Source organism: Equus caballus, chromosome 7 (genome assembly GCF_041296265.1).
Source record: "Equus caballus isolate H_3958 breed thoroughbred chromosome 7, TB-T2T, whole genome shotgun sequence".
Lineage (NCBI taxonomy): Eukaryota > Metazoa > Chordata > Mammalia > Perissodactyla > Equidae > Equus > Equus caballus.
This window is the reverse complement of record NC_091690.1, coordinates 5,569,734-5,585,306: the sequence shown is the minus strand read 5'-3', so window position 1 is coordinate 5,585,306 and position 15,573 is coordinate 5,569,734. Positions and strand designations below refer to the sequence as shown.

The 15,573-nt window shown below is 41.0% G+C and overlaps 1 protein-coding gene across 1 annotated transcript in view; it reads left to right on the top strand.

Annotated features, from left to right (window-relative positions):
- Window positions 1-383: 383 nt before the first annotated feature.
- LOC111774201 (putative adhesion G protein-coupled receptor E4P) overlaps window positions 384-15,573 on the top strand; it is a 30,135-nt gene continuing 14,945 nt past the window's right edge. Inside the window, exons 1-3 of the mRNA XM_070272610.1 lie at window positions 384-496; window positions 9,327-9,420; window positions 13,762-13,812. Of these exons, the coding sequence (XP_070128711.1) occupies window positions 9,390-9,420; window positions 13,762-13,812 (82 nt within the window). The 5' untranslated portion in view covers window positions 384-496; window positions 9,327-9,389. The remainder of the gene's footprint in view (window positions 497-9,326; window positions 9,421-13,761; window positions 13,813-15,573) is intronic.

Below are 15,573 nucleotides of genomic sequence, written 5' to 3'. Positions count from 1 at the left end.
TGGATGACCTTATCTCAAAGACCAGGAATACGGTATATCATTTTCCCAAGGTGGTAAACTGAGAAGTGATACTATGATAGGGAACTGGGTAATACACTGACTGTCTTCCACATTGCAGCCTTCAACTCTCTAGGAAGTTCACCATATTAAAGGAATCTCCTCAAAGTTGGATCCATTTTCTTGGTGTGGATGGAAGTTGGCACCATTCTCCATTATGGGTTTTCCCATTGGACACCATCACCATTTTCAAGTTCATTTTCTGAGTCACTTTAATATGGTCCACCCTGGCAATGTACTATTTCAATTACTTGAATGAAAAGAGAACTAATGGACCCTGCATTATGCAAATTCCCCAACCAACACCACTGACCTTCTCCGCCACCCACAAGACTCCTTGAGGAAGTCCAGCTCAAGAGAAGAAGCGACATACTTCCTTTTTTGTTAGCTCTGAGAAGCTGACAGCCTGGATGCAAAGCAAGAACTTTTCATCTTGTGGGTAAGTAAGAAGTGGTTTAGTGTTTTTCCATAGAAAATAGAAACTGTTTCACTTGTGATCTTGGGTCTAGAAAAATGTTCTGGCTCTGGAAAAACTTTCAAGGAGCCCTTGTTACAGGTTCTCTTGCTTTATTTCTTGAAAGTTACTGTAGGGGCATCTGTCTCACCTTCATTGCCCACTTCTTCTTGGGCAAGGACTGTGTGTATTGTGTGGTGGTGTGGAACATGCTGAAACGCTCTAGCGTACTCAAAAGAGACGGTGAATTGTGCATGAAAGGCTTAAGGTGAGTTAAAATAAGAAACTTTGAAGAAACAGAGTCTGAAGCAAATGTGATGTATGACCAATTTGTCATTGAAAATGAAGAAATGAAACAAGATGTAAAAGGATGACTTCGTTTACTGAGGTCACAGAGTGAATTAGCGAATGGACAAACTTTTTCACATGCCGCACACCTCACTTCCAAAATAAGCACGTCAGCACAGTTCAGCGCCAGGCTCACCGTGAAAGAACTGAGTATTTTATTCATGGTCAAAGTATCCACAGGTCGGTGTTTTTTCAAGCAGCTGCTTATGACCCACTTGTGGGGGGATGGGTCATGGAACCAACTTGGTAGGTAACAACCAACATTTTAAAAGAAATGAAAAGGACTATAATCATAAAATGTCAGATGCTGCATGTAGTGCATATTGATTTGTGAAACTCGGCTCCCCCCCCCCCCACCTTTAGTTCTTGGATGTAAAATGTATTTCTTACAGTGGGTCCTGGCCAAAAATTGCTCCAAATCAGCCTTGCTAGACACATGAAATCACCAGACACGGAAAGACAAATATTGTGTGATCTTGCTTATATGTGGAAGTTAACAGTAGTCAAACACATAGGAGCAGAGAGTAGAATGGTGCTCGCCAGGAGCTGGGGAGAGAGGAAAAATGGGAGGTGGTGGTCACAGATGTTAAAAAACAAAATTCAACTGAGCAAATTTAAAGATCAAATTGGCTTTATTCGATGATTCATAAACCGGGAAGGATCCCGTCAAGCAAATAGAAAGGCGCTCCACAGAGCTAGAGAAAAAGAAAGGTCTTAAAAGGCAGAGAGGGGTGAGACAGGGAAGTCATAAATGAAAAAAAAAACAGGGATGATTTTGAGCAAGGTCACCTTCTTTTGGAGGATAAAGGGTGTTTATGAGGAGGATTATCTCACTAGTGTTGACCAGGAAACCCCAGACTGACCAGTTCAGATTACATTCCTGGGGAAGGTTGAGATTGCAATTAGATGAGGTATTAAGTCTCAATTTGGTGATGCGGACTTAGCACAAGTGACTCCATTTTGGGTCTATAGTCTCCTTTTTAACCATTTTCCTCTTTTGATCAGACTCTCAGCTTAACTGAGAGATATGATCAAAATTTAAGGCATTCGTGCCACTCTCAGCTGCTGCTCGCAGCTTTTGGGGAGCTTTGTTTTTTTAAATTTTTCTTTTCAGGAAGATTGGCCCTGAGCTAACATCTGCTGCCAATCCTCCTCTTTTTGCTGAGGAAGACTGGCCCTGAGCTCACATCCGTGCCCATCTTCCTCTACTTTATATGTGGGATGCCTACCACACCATGGCTTGCCAAGTGGTGCCATGTCTGCATCCAGCATCCGAACCGGCGAACCCCGGGCTGCTGCAGCAGAATGTGTGCACTTAACCGCTGTGCCACTGGGCCGGCCCCTCTATTTACTTCTAACCAGGGAAGTAAAGTTCTTCCAAAGGAAGTGACTCCTGAATCCAGAATGCCTCCTCGTAATTCCCATTTGAATCTGTGGCTCAGGACTGGAAAGGTGGTGACTGTGGAGGCCACTAAAATTTTAAGGGTCTGTAGACCACGCAGATGGTTTTAGTCTGGGTATTCTCGCCTGAGTCTCTTTCTTTGCATAGAGCCCAGGTGCAAAGTTCCCTAAGTTTAAGGTTGTTAACCAGAGACGGGGAAACAGACCAGGGGGTCTCTAGCATCGTGACCAGATAAGAGTTTTTTGATGGCCAATGAAGCAGTCTGAAAGGTTACTCCCCTTAGCAATGGCCTGGGAGATACAGATGATGGTGTTGTCTTTCCAGGCCAATGCCGGAGTAAATAAAGAAAAAGAAGAAGAAAGGGTTTCATGTTTGGTTAAAGTATGAAGTTCTGGTCTGGCATCTTGGGAGGGAGCAACTCTACCCTGATGCCGGCTACTTCTCTTCCTCGTCAGTTTTGTTAAGAGGCCTTCAGTGTTTGCACAGGACTAGATGTCAGGTGGAGACTTTTGCATCTGCGAGAAGTGTACCCAAGGCTCAGGTCCCTGGAGTTTGACTGCCATCTGGGTAGGGAGGGAGGAGTCGACATAGTCCCTTCCAAGGAGATTCAAGAGCAGTCTTTTTGCTGAAGGGTAGGAGAAAATTGGAAATGTTACGTTGGAGAGTCACAGCCAGATATTTTAGAAAACTAGAAGAATTCAGGATCCAATCCAGCTTATAGGTATATAATGAAACCTCGAAGAGAATTAAAGCATTAGAATCCTCTATAGACAGATGTGCAAACATAATTTTTCTCTCTATGATTACCCCTGTTTTTTTTTCTATCAAAGATAATCACAGTAAAACGAATTGCTTTGCATTAAACTTGGCCTGATTATTTTCATAAGTGCAGCAAGAATAGTGATTTACCATATAAGCTCTTCTTAAGATTGCTTTGCTGGAACTTTGTAAGCAAGGTATCAGGCCAATTTTTCCAAGGGGTTTTATGGGCTCCATAAAGTCAGCCTGAGTTTCTTAAATCTGTCTGGTCATATCCAAATCTATGTACGTCTCTCTGACATACGGCATTCTAGTCAAAGCCTTGGTAATATAACCAATATTTTCAATTTCCTTCTGTTACAGGGAGAACAGTTTCTTATTGAACTTATGCAAATAACTATCTATATTGCCATAGAATACTCAAGAATTTCTGGATTGTGGAAGGATCAAATAAGGATAAAAAGTAAATGTTTCATCTTTATTTACAAGGGTGCACTCTACCAAATTGCTTGTATTCACAGGTAGCTTAAGAGAAAAAGTCTCCTTAAATCTGGAAAAACAAAATATCAAGGAACTAGTAATGTTTCAAAGAAAAAGTCATAAAAGTTATAGCCATCCTCCTCAGTTTAGTCAGTCCCATGTTGTTAATTGTTGTTCTGTTTTAATCCAGTTTTCCACTAGTTCCGGAAATTCTTACCCAGTTCAGTTTTATGATTTTAAAGTTATTAAAAATCTGAACTTGTCAAAAGTCCTTCCACGAATCTCCTTGAAGATGAAATACTTTTGTGGGGACACTTTTGCAAAGCATCAGAGTAAAACAATAACTGTCTGAGGAAAGACATAAAGATGCTCATTGTTAAAGACCTGGTGAGAGTTCACGCTAACGAAATTGACAAGAAAATTTGGTCGTTTCTGTAACGTGAACGTACAACACAAGGACTCGATATGTAACATTAACATGTAACATTAAGATGACTGGAATTATGACTGATAACATTATACCAGGACATACCAGAGTTTAGGAATTTCATATAATTTCTGGAATGCTTCTAACACATATCTACACAAACACACCATAAAGAAGGGCCTAGTATTACTTATTTGACAACGCTTCCCATATGATTTAACGTATCAAATAACCCTAATTAATTCAACACCGCCCTTTTTATAGGGAGAGAAAGCAAGTCTTTGGAGATGTTCCAGGGACCCTCTGGCAAATCCCAAAGTTAGTCTGAGGTAAAAAAGACTTCATTTAGAATTTGATTTTTGGGAAGTTTGTCCAAAAAATCAAAAAGGTTTTTAAACGCTTGGTCAAATAGGATTGTAGGACACTGTGCAATAATACCTAGTTATCCATTTAACCATAGTGACAACTAAAGCCTTCACAGGCAAGTATAGAGTCTACATAGATGTGAAAAAACCTTAACAATTTTAACAGAGAAGATTCAGCAGTAATCAAAGGCCTGATAAAGACAACCCAGGAAATTAGTTTGGCAGGACACAAATTATTTGTTTTTTAGGCAGATTACTTAAAAAAATAAAGAAAAAGCTTTCATATCTCTTGTCAGGAGCAGACCAAAAATCTAAGAAAACTTTTTCTTTTTATCAGATGAGAGGAAACTATGTTCCAGTTTTACATAAGTACATTACTGATTGTAAAGCTTAATTTTATAACCCTTACAATAAATTCATTTGACTTTAGCCAACTTTACACAAGGAAAGATTCTCTCTCTTTCTGTCTTCCCAACTTTCTATTTAATTTGTTCTTTATTCTCCTCCTCCTCCTGAACAACCAGCCTCACTTTAGGACAAAGTGAGGCTTTCTTTTCCCTTAAAAAATGCATCTCCATTCATAACTTCTTCTATCAAAAACACATATCCTACTTCCCCAACATATAGTAGTGTTTCTGTTATTACTTCTAGTCATTTAAATCACATATATTAGAATTTGTAACCTTAAAAACCATACTTTTTAGTGAAAACAAAGAAATAAACAAGTATGAACTGTCTTTGACAGCATTCTGCGGCTTGGTAAATTTACAAATACTTTTTATAATTTGGGGGAATATGTGCTTTCTCATAGTAAATATCTCAGTGTGGCACAAAATATGCTACAAATAGACCCAAATATCTTTAATTCCTTTGTAAAAAAAAAAAAAGCAAAACATGGATAAACTTATGTGCAGTAATTAATATTTCAGTATTTTATCTTATTTAGAAATGATCTGAATATTCAATGAATTTAACTTAACTCATCATTTAACTTAATTTAGCAAAACTTTAAAGTTTCGTATTTCCAAAAAGATTTGGGGAAACTATTTAAAAAGTTCACATAGAAATTTTTTATCCAGGGGCCAGCTCCGTGGCTGAGTGGTTAAGTTCACGTGCTCTGCGGCGGCCCAGGGTTCAGATCCCAGGCATGGACATGGCACCGCTCATCAGGCCACGCTGAAGTGGCATCCCACATCCCACAACTAGAAGGACCTGAAACTAAGATATACATCTGTGTACGGGGGGCAGTTGGGGAGATAAAGCAGGAAAAAAAAAAAAAGATTGGCAACAGTTGTTAGCCCAGGTGCCAATCTTTAATAGAAAAAAAAAACTTTCTATCCAACTTACATCTGTTTAATTTATCTGTTCCAAACAATGATATTTAGACAACCCACAAAAACTTCATGAGACATTAGGCAAAGTCAGACATCATCCCAAGCTATTTTCTTGCTGAAAAATTTTGTAAGAGAATGATACGAACTCATTTGACCTTTGGTAAGCTTAGGTAAAATAAAAGTATTATATTTAATGCTGATAACTCTAAAGACACGTCAATTTTAATTAAACCAACAAACAAATTAGCTTTAACAGCAAATACTTTCCCAGATCACATGACCTTGAAATTCATTTGAGTTAGTTTTTATTATATTTCTGAGAATTTAATTTCTATAAGTGCTTAATTTTCTTTAAGCCAATTAAATAGAGCTCTTTTACAGATTAATTTTAACAATACTACCCAGAGGTAGAAAAATACCACATATTTGTGGTGCATGTATATGGACAACATAAACGTAGACAGATGTAAACAGAGATCTTACAGTTTTGTTTCAGAGTGACTGCCATGAATCAGGGCCATCTCAAAAGCACAGGGAGAGACTGCGAGTTACAAGCCTTTCAAGAGAAACAGGATAGATTTGGGGTTTGATAAAAAGGAATGGGTGAACTTGGAACTGCTTCTAGAGCTGCGTTTCTTTGTACTTCTACAAAGATTTGTAAGATATCACAGCTGCTCTCAATTCCTCAAAGCGTTGTGTTGCAACTTAAATGACATCATATGTTGATCTACCCATAAAGGATTTTACAAGGGTTTTGGAGGGTTTTTCTTTCCTTCTGGGAATATAGTTTTATTTTAACTTAAGGAAGAAGGCTTTAAAAAAGCTTCTATCAGGCTCTGCAATTTGGCCAATTTCTGACCACAGAGCTACTTTGTGGCTACTTTTTGGCTGAGACAAACAGTAAATATTTCTGGCCGTATTGAGGAACCTTTTGGACTCAAGAGGCATCATCACAGAGGGTGCAAAAGGTGTTTTATTTTCCTCTTCCCACTGGGTGCTACAGATACCTGGGAGAGCTGATCCCAGGAAGAATTCTCACCCTCAGCTAGCTTCTGCGAGTTTTCCAGGATCCCATTTGTAGCTCTGATATTTCCCAGAATTTGGCAAGGAATTTTGTTAATTTTAAATTTAAGTTTTCCTTGACTGTTTAAGAGCATAACATAGCAGTTTAACAGAAAATCCCTCAGAGTCCCATCATATGGGAGGGGACCATATGGGGGCCCTCCTTCGAGGGTAGATATAGGGGTGTCTGTAAAGTCACTTGGTGGAGTTTTGTTTACAAAAGTCTTTTGTTACAAAACTTTTGTTTGTAAAGGCAATTTGGACAGAGGATTGCTAGAATAAGCAGTCAACTAAAGGAAGTTAGAAGGAAGCTGTAGGAGTTATGTTAGTTTTGCTGTTTTTTTCTTTTTTTTTTTTTTGGTACCACTTACATCTTTAATTTTTTAATTAGCCTTTTGCAACAAGTCTTTCAATGAAGCTATTTTGGAATTTTGAAGTCTTTTGGAAGCCCCTGCCTGCCGATTAAAACAGGAGTCACGATCTGTTTGTTTAAGTTGGAAGCCCTCGCTTTTAAAAGCACTTCTTAAATGATTGCACCTAATTGGAATTTCCTCATAATGGCCATTGCAATTCTAGGTTGTAATTCCCTAGAGGGTTGACAGCATTTGGTGGGACTCTAATCCAAAATGCAGTTTAATCTACATTTTCTGTCCAGCCATATTTAGCTGCAAATGGGTGTGTTAACCGAAATGAGCAGCTTTACAAGGCAAAAATGAAATTTTAAAGAAAAAGAGGCTTTATTTAAAAAAAAAAACAGTTTGCAAACCAGGGAGGCCCCCCATTGGTCTTTGGGTGGCTAGTTTCTAAAGGCAAAAAGTGCAGGGTTCGCACCATATGATTTCACATATATGTGGAATATAAACAATCTTATGGTCAAAGAGAATAAATTAGTGGTTACCGGGGGGTGGGGTGGGTGGAGGGTGGGCACAAGGGGTGAAGGGGCATACTTATATGGTGTGTGACAAACAATAATGTACAACTGAAATCTCACTATTTTATAAGCTATTATGACCACAATAAAGAAAATTAATGAGAAAAACTGCAGGGTTTGCAAGGCTAGGGCTGAGTCCAGCTCTGATTGGTTGCCCTTCTCAGCTACGGTGTATCTCGTGTCCAGGGCTTCTAAATGTCCGAACTGCAGGGGAAGACTACTGCATCATTCTCCAGCCATCTGGGGAAAGTCAAGATTAAAAATGTAATTTTTATTGCTGCCCACAATTCAGCCTTGAGGCAGTCATGGTAACCATCATGTCGACTCTGACCTCATTCTTTTTCTTTTATCTGGTGCAACCCACACTTCCCTTTGACCATATGTTGGGGCCCCCAACCTGATGGTTAGCAAGCCAAACTCTCAGGACACAGTAAGATTTTACCATTTTTGTAGATATTTGTAGCTTCTGGGACCATAGTTCTTAGACGTAAAATAAGCAGGTGTATTGGAAGGCGGTGTGCTCAACTCTGGAATTTAAGGATCCCGTCCTTATTATTTCTTAATTTTAGCTAAGACTTTGAGTCTCTTGGAGTCATAGTAATACCTAAGAGGGATGTGTCACTGGGTTGAGGATTGCGTGATGTTTTACAGTTTACCTAATTGCATGCAAATTTACCCCACAGACCCTTCATCTGGCTTTGAAGATGACCAACATCTAGCCAATCTTGTTTCATCTTTACTCTCACTTTCTGCCCCAAGTCACCCCCTCCCCAATAATCTTGACATAAATTTGACTCATCACACTATTTCACCTGCAAAAATTTTAGTATGTATTTCCAAAATGTCAGGACTCTTTTAAACACAGCCATTTTCTCATAACTATAGCTTCCTGTGGAACAGCTGTCTGAGTTGACGTGGGAGGACACTAGCAGTGAACGATCATATCTATGAAAAACTAACAATCATTTTTTCAATGGCATCACATCTCTAGCCTTATAACCTTTAACAAATTATTTGTTTGATTTGAGATCCAGTAAAACACTGCGATTGGGTGATATGTTTCTAAGCCTCTTAATCTAGGTCCTCTATGTGTTTTTCACCCCTTAAATTTTTTTTTTTTTGGATGAAGAAACTGGGTAGCTTGTCCTTTAGAGTTTTCCACATTCTGGATTTTGCTGATCACAATAGAACAGGATTTTCGATTCCAGTGGGATATTCCACTGGATGCATTTTTGTTTCCTGTTTCCTGGGTGGTAAGCTTGCTTCCTATAAGCAGTTCTGCTTGATCATCCTTGCAAGATCCTTTCCTTAAGATAATTTCCCAGAAGTGGAATTGTTGGATCAAAAAATCGGCAGAAATGAAAGTTTTTTTTTTTTTTTTTGAGGAAGATTAGCCCTGAGCTAACCTCTGCCACCAATCCTCCTCTTTTTGCTGAGGAAGACTGGCCCTGATCTAACATCTGTGCCCATCTTCCTCTATTTTATATGTGGGACACCTGCCACAGCACAGCTCGATAAGCGATGTGTAGGTCTGCACCCAGGATCTGCCCCGGCAAACCCCGGGCCGCCAAAGTGGAACGTGTGAACCTAACCGCTGTGCTACCACGCTGGCCCTAGAAATGAAAGGGTTTTGATAAACATCAGACATCTGGCTTCTAAACTCTGTGGCCAATACAAATTGATTTTCATGGGGCTTATTCATTCCAGGAACCTTTGCCACATCTTGCTTGAGAGCGTTTCTCAGATTGTATTTCCTGGAATCTCAGTCCTATGGGAAGCAAGTGCCTGCCGCTGCTCTCAGGTGAGTGGAACAGAGAATTCCCATATCTTCTCCTCTTGATCCCAGCATCCTAGCTGTGATCGCTCTTCCAAATTTAACACTTTCTTCAGAAATTACTGTGTGTGCCCGTCCTATTAGAAACCCTCATAATTAGTTTCTTGGTTGCTCTCCCCCAAAGCAGAACTGAGACAAAGACTTGGAAGTAAGTAGTTTATTTGGGAGGGGATCCCAAGAAAAAGGGAGGGAGGGGGGGATTCAGAGAGGGAAGGGAGAAGTGAATGAAGGGTGCATTAATGAGGGATTACCGCTGTGGGTAACTGGCACTCAATCCCGCTGAGGACCCTCCAAGAGACAGTACCTAATGTGCCTTAGATGGACAATGAATCTGGGCTACTTATTCCTCCAGTCCTCATCCCTCACTACTTGACAGCCACTCCTGGTATAACCCCCAAACATTTCTGGTCTGCCCCCCATGGGCTGCAGAAAAATGTCCCCTTACAGAGGGATGCAGTAAGTTATCTGCATGCACAGGATCCCCCTTGAGGTAGGCTAAGGGACACTTCAAGCATCTGCTACACTGAGCAACCATCAAGAGGATTCATGCTTGGAATATTGCAGCTCATTATGTTACAATGCTCTGGATCTATCTATCCTTCTGCTCTGGGCTTTAGGGTCTTCAAGGTAGTTTAAAAAATACCCTAGAAGGAGTCATATCCTGTTTAAGACTGGGTTTGTAAGGAGATCTTATAAGCAAGCATGTGATATTCAATACCCTGTGTCAGGGCTGGACAAACTTTTTCCTGGAAAGGACCAGATAATTACTATTCTCAGCTCTGTGAGCCATTTTGTCTCTGCCTTAACTTCCCAACTCTACATTGCAGTGCAAAAGCAGCCACAGACCTTCCACGAACCAATGGACATCCCATGTTCCAATAAAACTCAATTTGCAGACACAGAAATTTGAAGTTCATATCATTTACACGTGCTGTGAAATATCCTTTTTCTTTTGACTTTTTTAATCACTTGAAAATGTAAAAACCATTCTTATCTTGTGGGTCAGTCAAGAACAGGCTGTGGTTCTGGCTTTGACAATTTGTTGACGCTTGCGTATTTTTTGACTTGCAAAACTGGCCACGTTATGTGCTTCAGGGTAATAGTATGGATCCTTAAATACAATGTTTTTGTCAGCATCCATGAAGCAGAACATCATAAATATTGTAGAGGAGGTAGGAAGAGCAGATATTGGCCTTATCATGTCTAGGGGACTTGTTCCGTAATAATCCAAACGGGCCATGGGCAGATTACTACTCCTCTCCCTTCCATATGATACAAATCCAAATTACCTAGATTATACCCATTCAACTTAAACTATTTGGAGGCTGATGTTAGCTGTGAAAGCAGATGCCTCAGATTTTAGCAAAGGGTTCCAACACAACCTGCTTGCCATGAAAGGGATGAGGGAAAATCCATTTTTCAAGTGTCTAGGCTATCCCAGCCTATCTTACCTTGAGGCAGAGATCTGAGGAAATATGTGGAAAGATTTTCTGCGTTTCTGAGTTCATCCCCAACTTTAATTAAAGCCTCTGTCTAATAATGTGGCAGACTTTTTTTTTTTTCAATCATCCTTAAAATATCTTTATCCATTCCAAATTTGCCACAGTGCTTGGGCTCCCAGGATTCTTGTGGTCTGTGCTATTCAGATCTCCTCTTACTCCAGATAGAGCATTAGTTCTTAAGGGGTTAGACCTGTGTTGTCCAGCACCACAGACACAAATCACCCGTGGCTACTGAGCACTAGAAATGAGACCAGTCCGAATGGAGATCTGCCACAGGTGCAAAATGCATACTGGATTTCAGAGACTGCATGCACACAGAAAAGAATGTAAAATACTTTTGTTACTGAACCAGATTTGTTTTTCTTGCTGCACAATTATGCCAATCAGCGAGATGATGAGTTTGCAGCAGAGAAAGGGTTTAATTCACAAGGCAGCCAAGCGAGGAGAGAGAACCAGTCTCAAATCTGCCTCCCCAAAAATGGGGATTAGGGGTATTTATGGGATAAAAGTGCACGGTGGTCTGAAGTGTGGGAATAGATGATTGGAGATAAGGAAAAGTGGGATGGTTGATGATCTGTGCAAGTGGAGTCAAGCTTCACGGCTCTTCATAGGACGCACGTTCACAAAATGGTGGTGTTGCCATGATCTGAGGGTGAGGTTTTCAGCTCCTCAGTGTCAAAGGGTCACCTCAGTCATCTTTGCAGGCCCAGTTGATGAGTTGGGGGTCTTAACCAGCCTGAATTGGACAAGGATTCAACTCTCCTGAAAAACTTAAGCACCCATTATCATGGTGACCCAAGTATCAGAGATATTATCTATAGAGTAGGTTTTAGTAATGCATTATCTAAGCACTTTTGCAAACGGAGTACAGTTTTAACTATACTTTTAACAACTGAGTGTAGTTAAAGCAAGCTGGCACCTGGTTTTGTTACTACCCAAGGGAGCAGTCATCTGCTCACTGAAAGACCTGCCAGGAGTCAAGAGGCAAGGCAGTAGGAGAGAAAGAATTTTATTACAGCTTGTGAGCAAGAGGAAAGATGGCTAACTAATGTCCGAAAGAACCATCTTACGGAGCAAAGGCCAGTTACGTAGGGGCCTGGTCTCCAGGTGGGAGACACAGATGGTCTTAGTTCCTGATAATCTTTTGTTTTACTGAAGATGCATCAGAGACTGGAGCAGTGCCCTATGCCCAGATCTTTCGGTTGTCATTGATGATGGCTATCAGCATAGACTCCATGCCTGGGGTTCAGAATATTTCTAAGGAACGCAAAAGAACAAAGTTATCAACTATCACAGCTGAGAGGGGCCATAAAATCTACAGAGCGTGTATATCATCTGGAGGGTGCATAGCCAGCTGAGTTAGTTAATCAGAGGTCATTCAAAGGCACAACATGTTTTCTTTTCTACAATATGTCTTCCCTCATGTCAACCTTGTGTTAAGCTGGTATCAGTTTCACTTTATGAATAACTTGTTTTATATTGATTGCATGTTGAAATGATAACATCTTTGCAATATTGGGCTAAGCAAATCATATTGAGGAAGTTAACTTTACCTGTTTCTCTTTGCCTTTAAAAAATGTGGCTAGTAGAAAGATTTAAAAGGACCTATGCAGCTCACATTATATTTCTATTGGACAGTGTGGGGTTAGAGATCTGGACGAGTGGAAACAGACTGTTGAAATAGAAGGGAGGCTGCAAACTTGGCCTTTTGGTGTTAGACTTGGAGAAAAAGCTTTATGAGATTCTTGATTTTCAGGAATTGGGACATACAGCTTATGATATTGTGATTTATAATAAGAAATACATATTTGGCCTTCGTCCTTGTTTCTGGCACAGAGCTCCTAAAAACCTTGGCATCTCCTGAGATGAGAGCCATAAAGTTGTCTTTTGTTATCTTAATGAAGTGACTTTTGGAAAGCCCCGAGGCCACCTAAGGATGGCAGCTGGTTGCCAGTAGAGCCAACCCTGTGATTAGAGGGTTGGAACTTTCGGTCTCATCCCCTTACCTCCAGGGAGGGGAGAGGGGGCTGGAGTTCAATCACCAATGGCCAATGATTTAATCAATCATATCTCTGTAATAAAGCCTCGGTAAAAACCCAAAAGGACAGGGTTCTGAGAGCTTCTGTGTTGGTGAACATGTGGACATTTAAGCAGAGTGGTGCTCCTGGAGAGGACATGGGAGCTCCTTACGTTTTCCCCATATCTTGCTCTACACATCTCTTCCATCTGGCTGTTCCTGAGTTATATCCTTTTTATAATAAGCTGATGATCTAGTAAGTAAACTGTTTCTCTGAGTTCTGTGAGTGGCTCTAGCAAATTAATCAAGCCCGAGGAGGGGGTCATTGGAACCTCCAATCTACACCTGGTGAGTCAGAAACCCAGGTGACAACCTGGACTTGCGATTGGGATTGGAAATGGGAGTGGGGCAAGTCTTGTGGGACTGAGCCCTTAACCTGTGTAATCTGATACTATCTCTAGGTAGATAGTGTCAAAATTGAGCTGAATTGGAGGGCATCCAGCTGGTGTCCGAGAATTGCTTGTTGGTGTGGGAACCCATTCATACACACATTAGAATTGGGTGCAGAACCTCTTACAGCTGCAATAGGATGTACTTCTCATGCCCCAGTGGTATAGGATGCCTTCCTGTGACCCTCATGTTTATAGCCTGCCTGGAAGAATCTACAGTGAAGCCAGCACACGTGTGATTGGGTCGTGGGAGACAGAGCCCCTAACTCACCCAGGCTTCAGCCAAGCAGAGCCCCAGGGCATCCTCCATCCGAACTGCCTTTTTATCTTTCTGTTTCAGCTCTCGGTGTCCTGCTGGCTCTGTCAGGAGCAGATGCAAAGAATTCTGGAGGTGAGTCTGCTCATTGCTGAAAACCTGGGTAAGGAAATTGGGATCAGGAAGCTACCTCCAGTGGAGGGAAGGAGCCCTTTTCAAGGGAGAGAACGCTAAATCTCTGCTGCCTTGTTTCTACACCTTGAAGCTCTCAGGGACCGTTCCTCCTTTTCTACCATGATCCCATTTACTTAGCTCTTGCAAGGCACCAGGCTCAGTGCTAAACAAATTGCACGTACCATCTCATTCAATCCTCATGACATTCTTGCAAAGAAGGTCCTGACATTATTCCCACTTGACCAATCTCCCTCTAGAGAAGCAGTTGGCTAGAGGTCACATGACTGGTGGATGGTGGACTCCGCCCTTTCTTTTCCAAGAGCTTCTGTCCCAAGTCATGCTGGAGATAGTTTTGCCGCTACCCCACGTCTTGGGTTGGGTTCTCCCAGATGCAGCCCCTGAGGTAAGGACTTGAGAGCAAGTCATTTGCCTGGGAGGTGATTCCAGGGAGCACAACTGGGAGTGGGACATCAGATGGGGAGGTGAGGGGCCAATATAGGGTCCCTTATCAAGCAAGTTACATGTGAGTAACTGGAGTTTGATCCCCTGGAGACTGTTGGATATCATAAGACGCATGCACCTCAGAGTTCTTCCCCCCAATGGGTAAGCTATTTTTCTGTTATTTATTTATTTTTTAATTGTGGTAAAATATATATATATCATAAAATTTACCATTTTAACCATTTTCAAGTGTTGCAGTCAGTGGCATGAAGTACATTCACACTGTTGTGCAACCATCATCACTGTCCATCCACAGAGCACTTTTCCTCTTGCAAAACTGAAACCATGAGGGCCAGCCCAGTGGTGAAGTGGTTAAGTTCACTTCAGCTGTCCAGGGTTTGCCGGTTCAGATCCTGAGCATGGACCTACACACCGCTCATCAAGCAATGCTGTGGCAGCATCCCACATTCAAAATAGAGGAAGATTGGCAACAGACATTAGCTCAGGGCCAATCTTCCTCACCAAAAGACCACAAAAAAAGAACCCTGAACTGTGTACCCATTAAATAATAGTTCCTTATTCCCTCTCCCACCAACCTCTGAAACCTGCCATTCTACTTTCTGCCTCTGAATTTGACTACTCTAAGTGCCTCATGTAAGTGGAATCACTTAGTAGTTGTCCTTTTGTGACGGGCATATTTATTTATCATAATGTCCTTAAGGTTCATCCATGTTGTAGCATGTGTCAGAATTTCCTTCTTTTTTCAAAGCTAAATAATATTCCATTGTATGGATGGACCACATTTTGTTTATCCATTCATCCACCAATGGGCACTTGGGTTGCTTCTACTTTTCGGCTATTGTGAATAGTGCTGCTATGAACATGGCTGTACAGCTATCTCTTCAAGATCCTCTTTCCAATTTTTTGGGATATATACCAGGAGTGGAATTGCTGGATCATATGTTAATTATAATTTAAAATTTTTTTAGGAATTGCTATACTCTTTTCCAAAACAGGTGCACCATTTTACATTCCTAGCAGCAGTGGACTAGGGTTACAATTTCTCAACATCCTACCAATGCTTGTTACTCTCTGTCTAATTTTTGTAATAAAGCATCTGGGTTTTTTAATACACTGCCTCTCGACAGTCAGTGACGAGGAGGGTGCTCCTGGGGGCGAGAAGACATTGCTAACCTGCCAAGTGGTAAACAAAGAGGCCTCTGGTGGACAGAGAAATCCCTTAGTAAAGAAACTCAGGTGCTGACAGTTGGAAGTTTTACT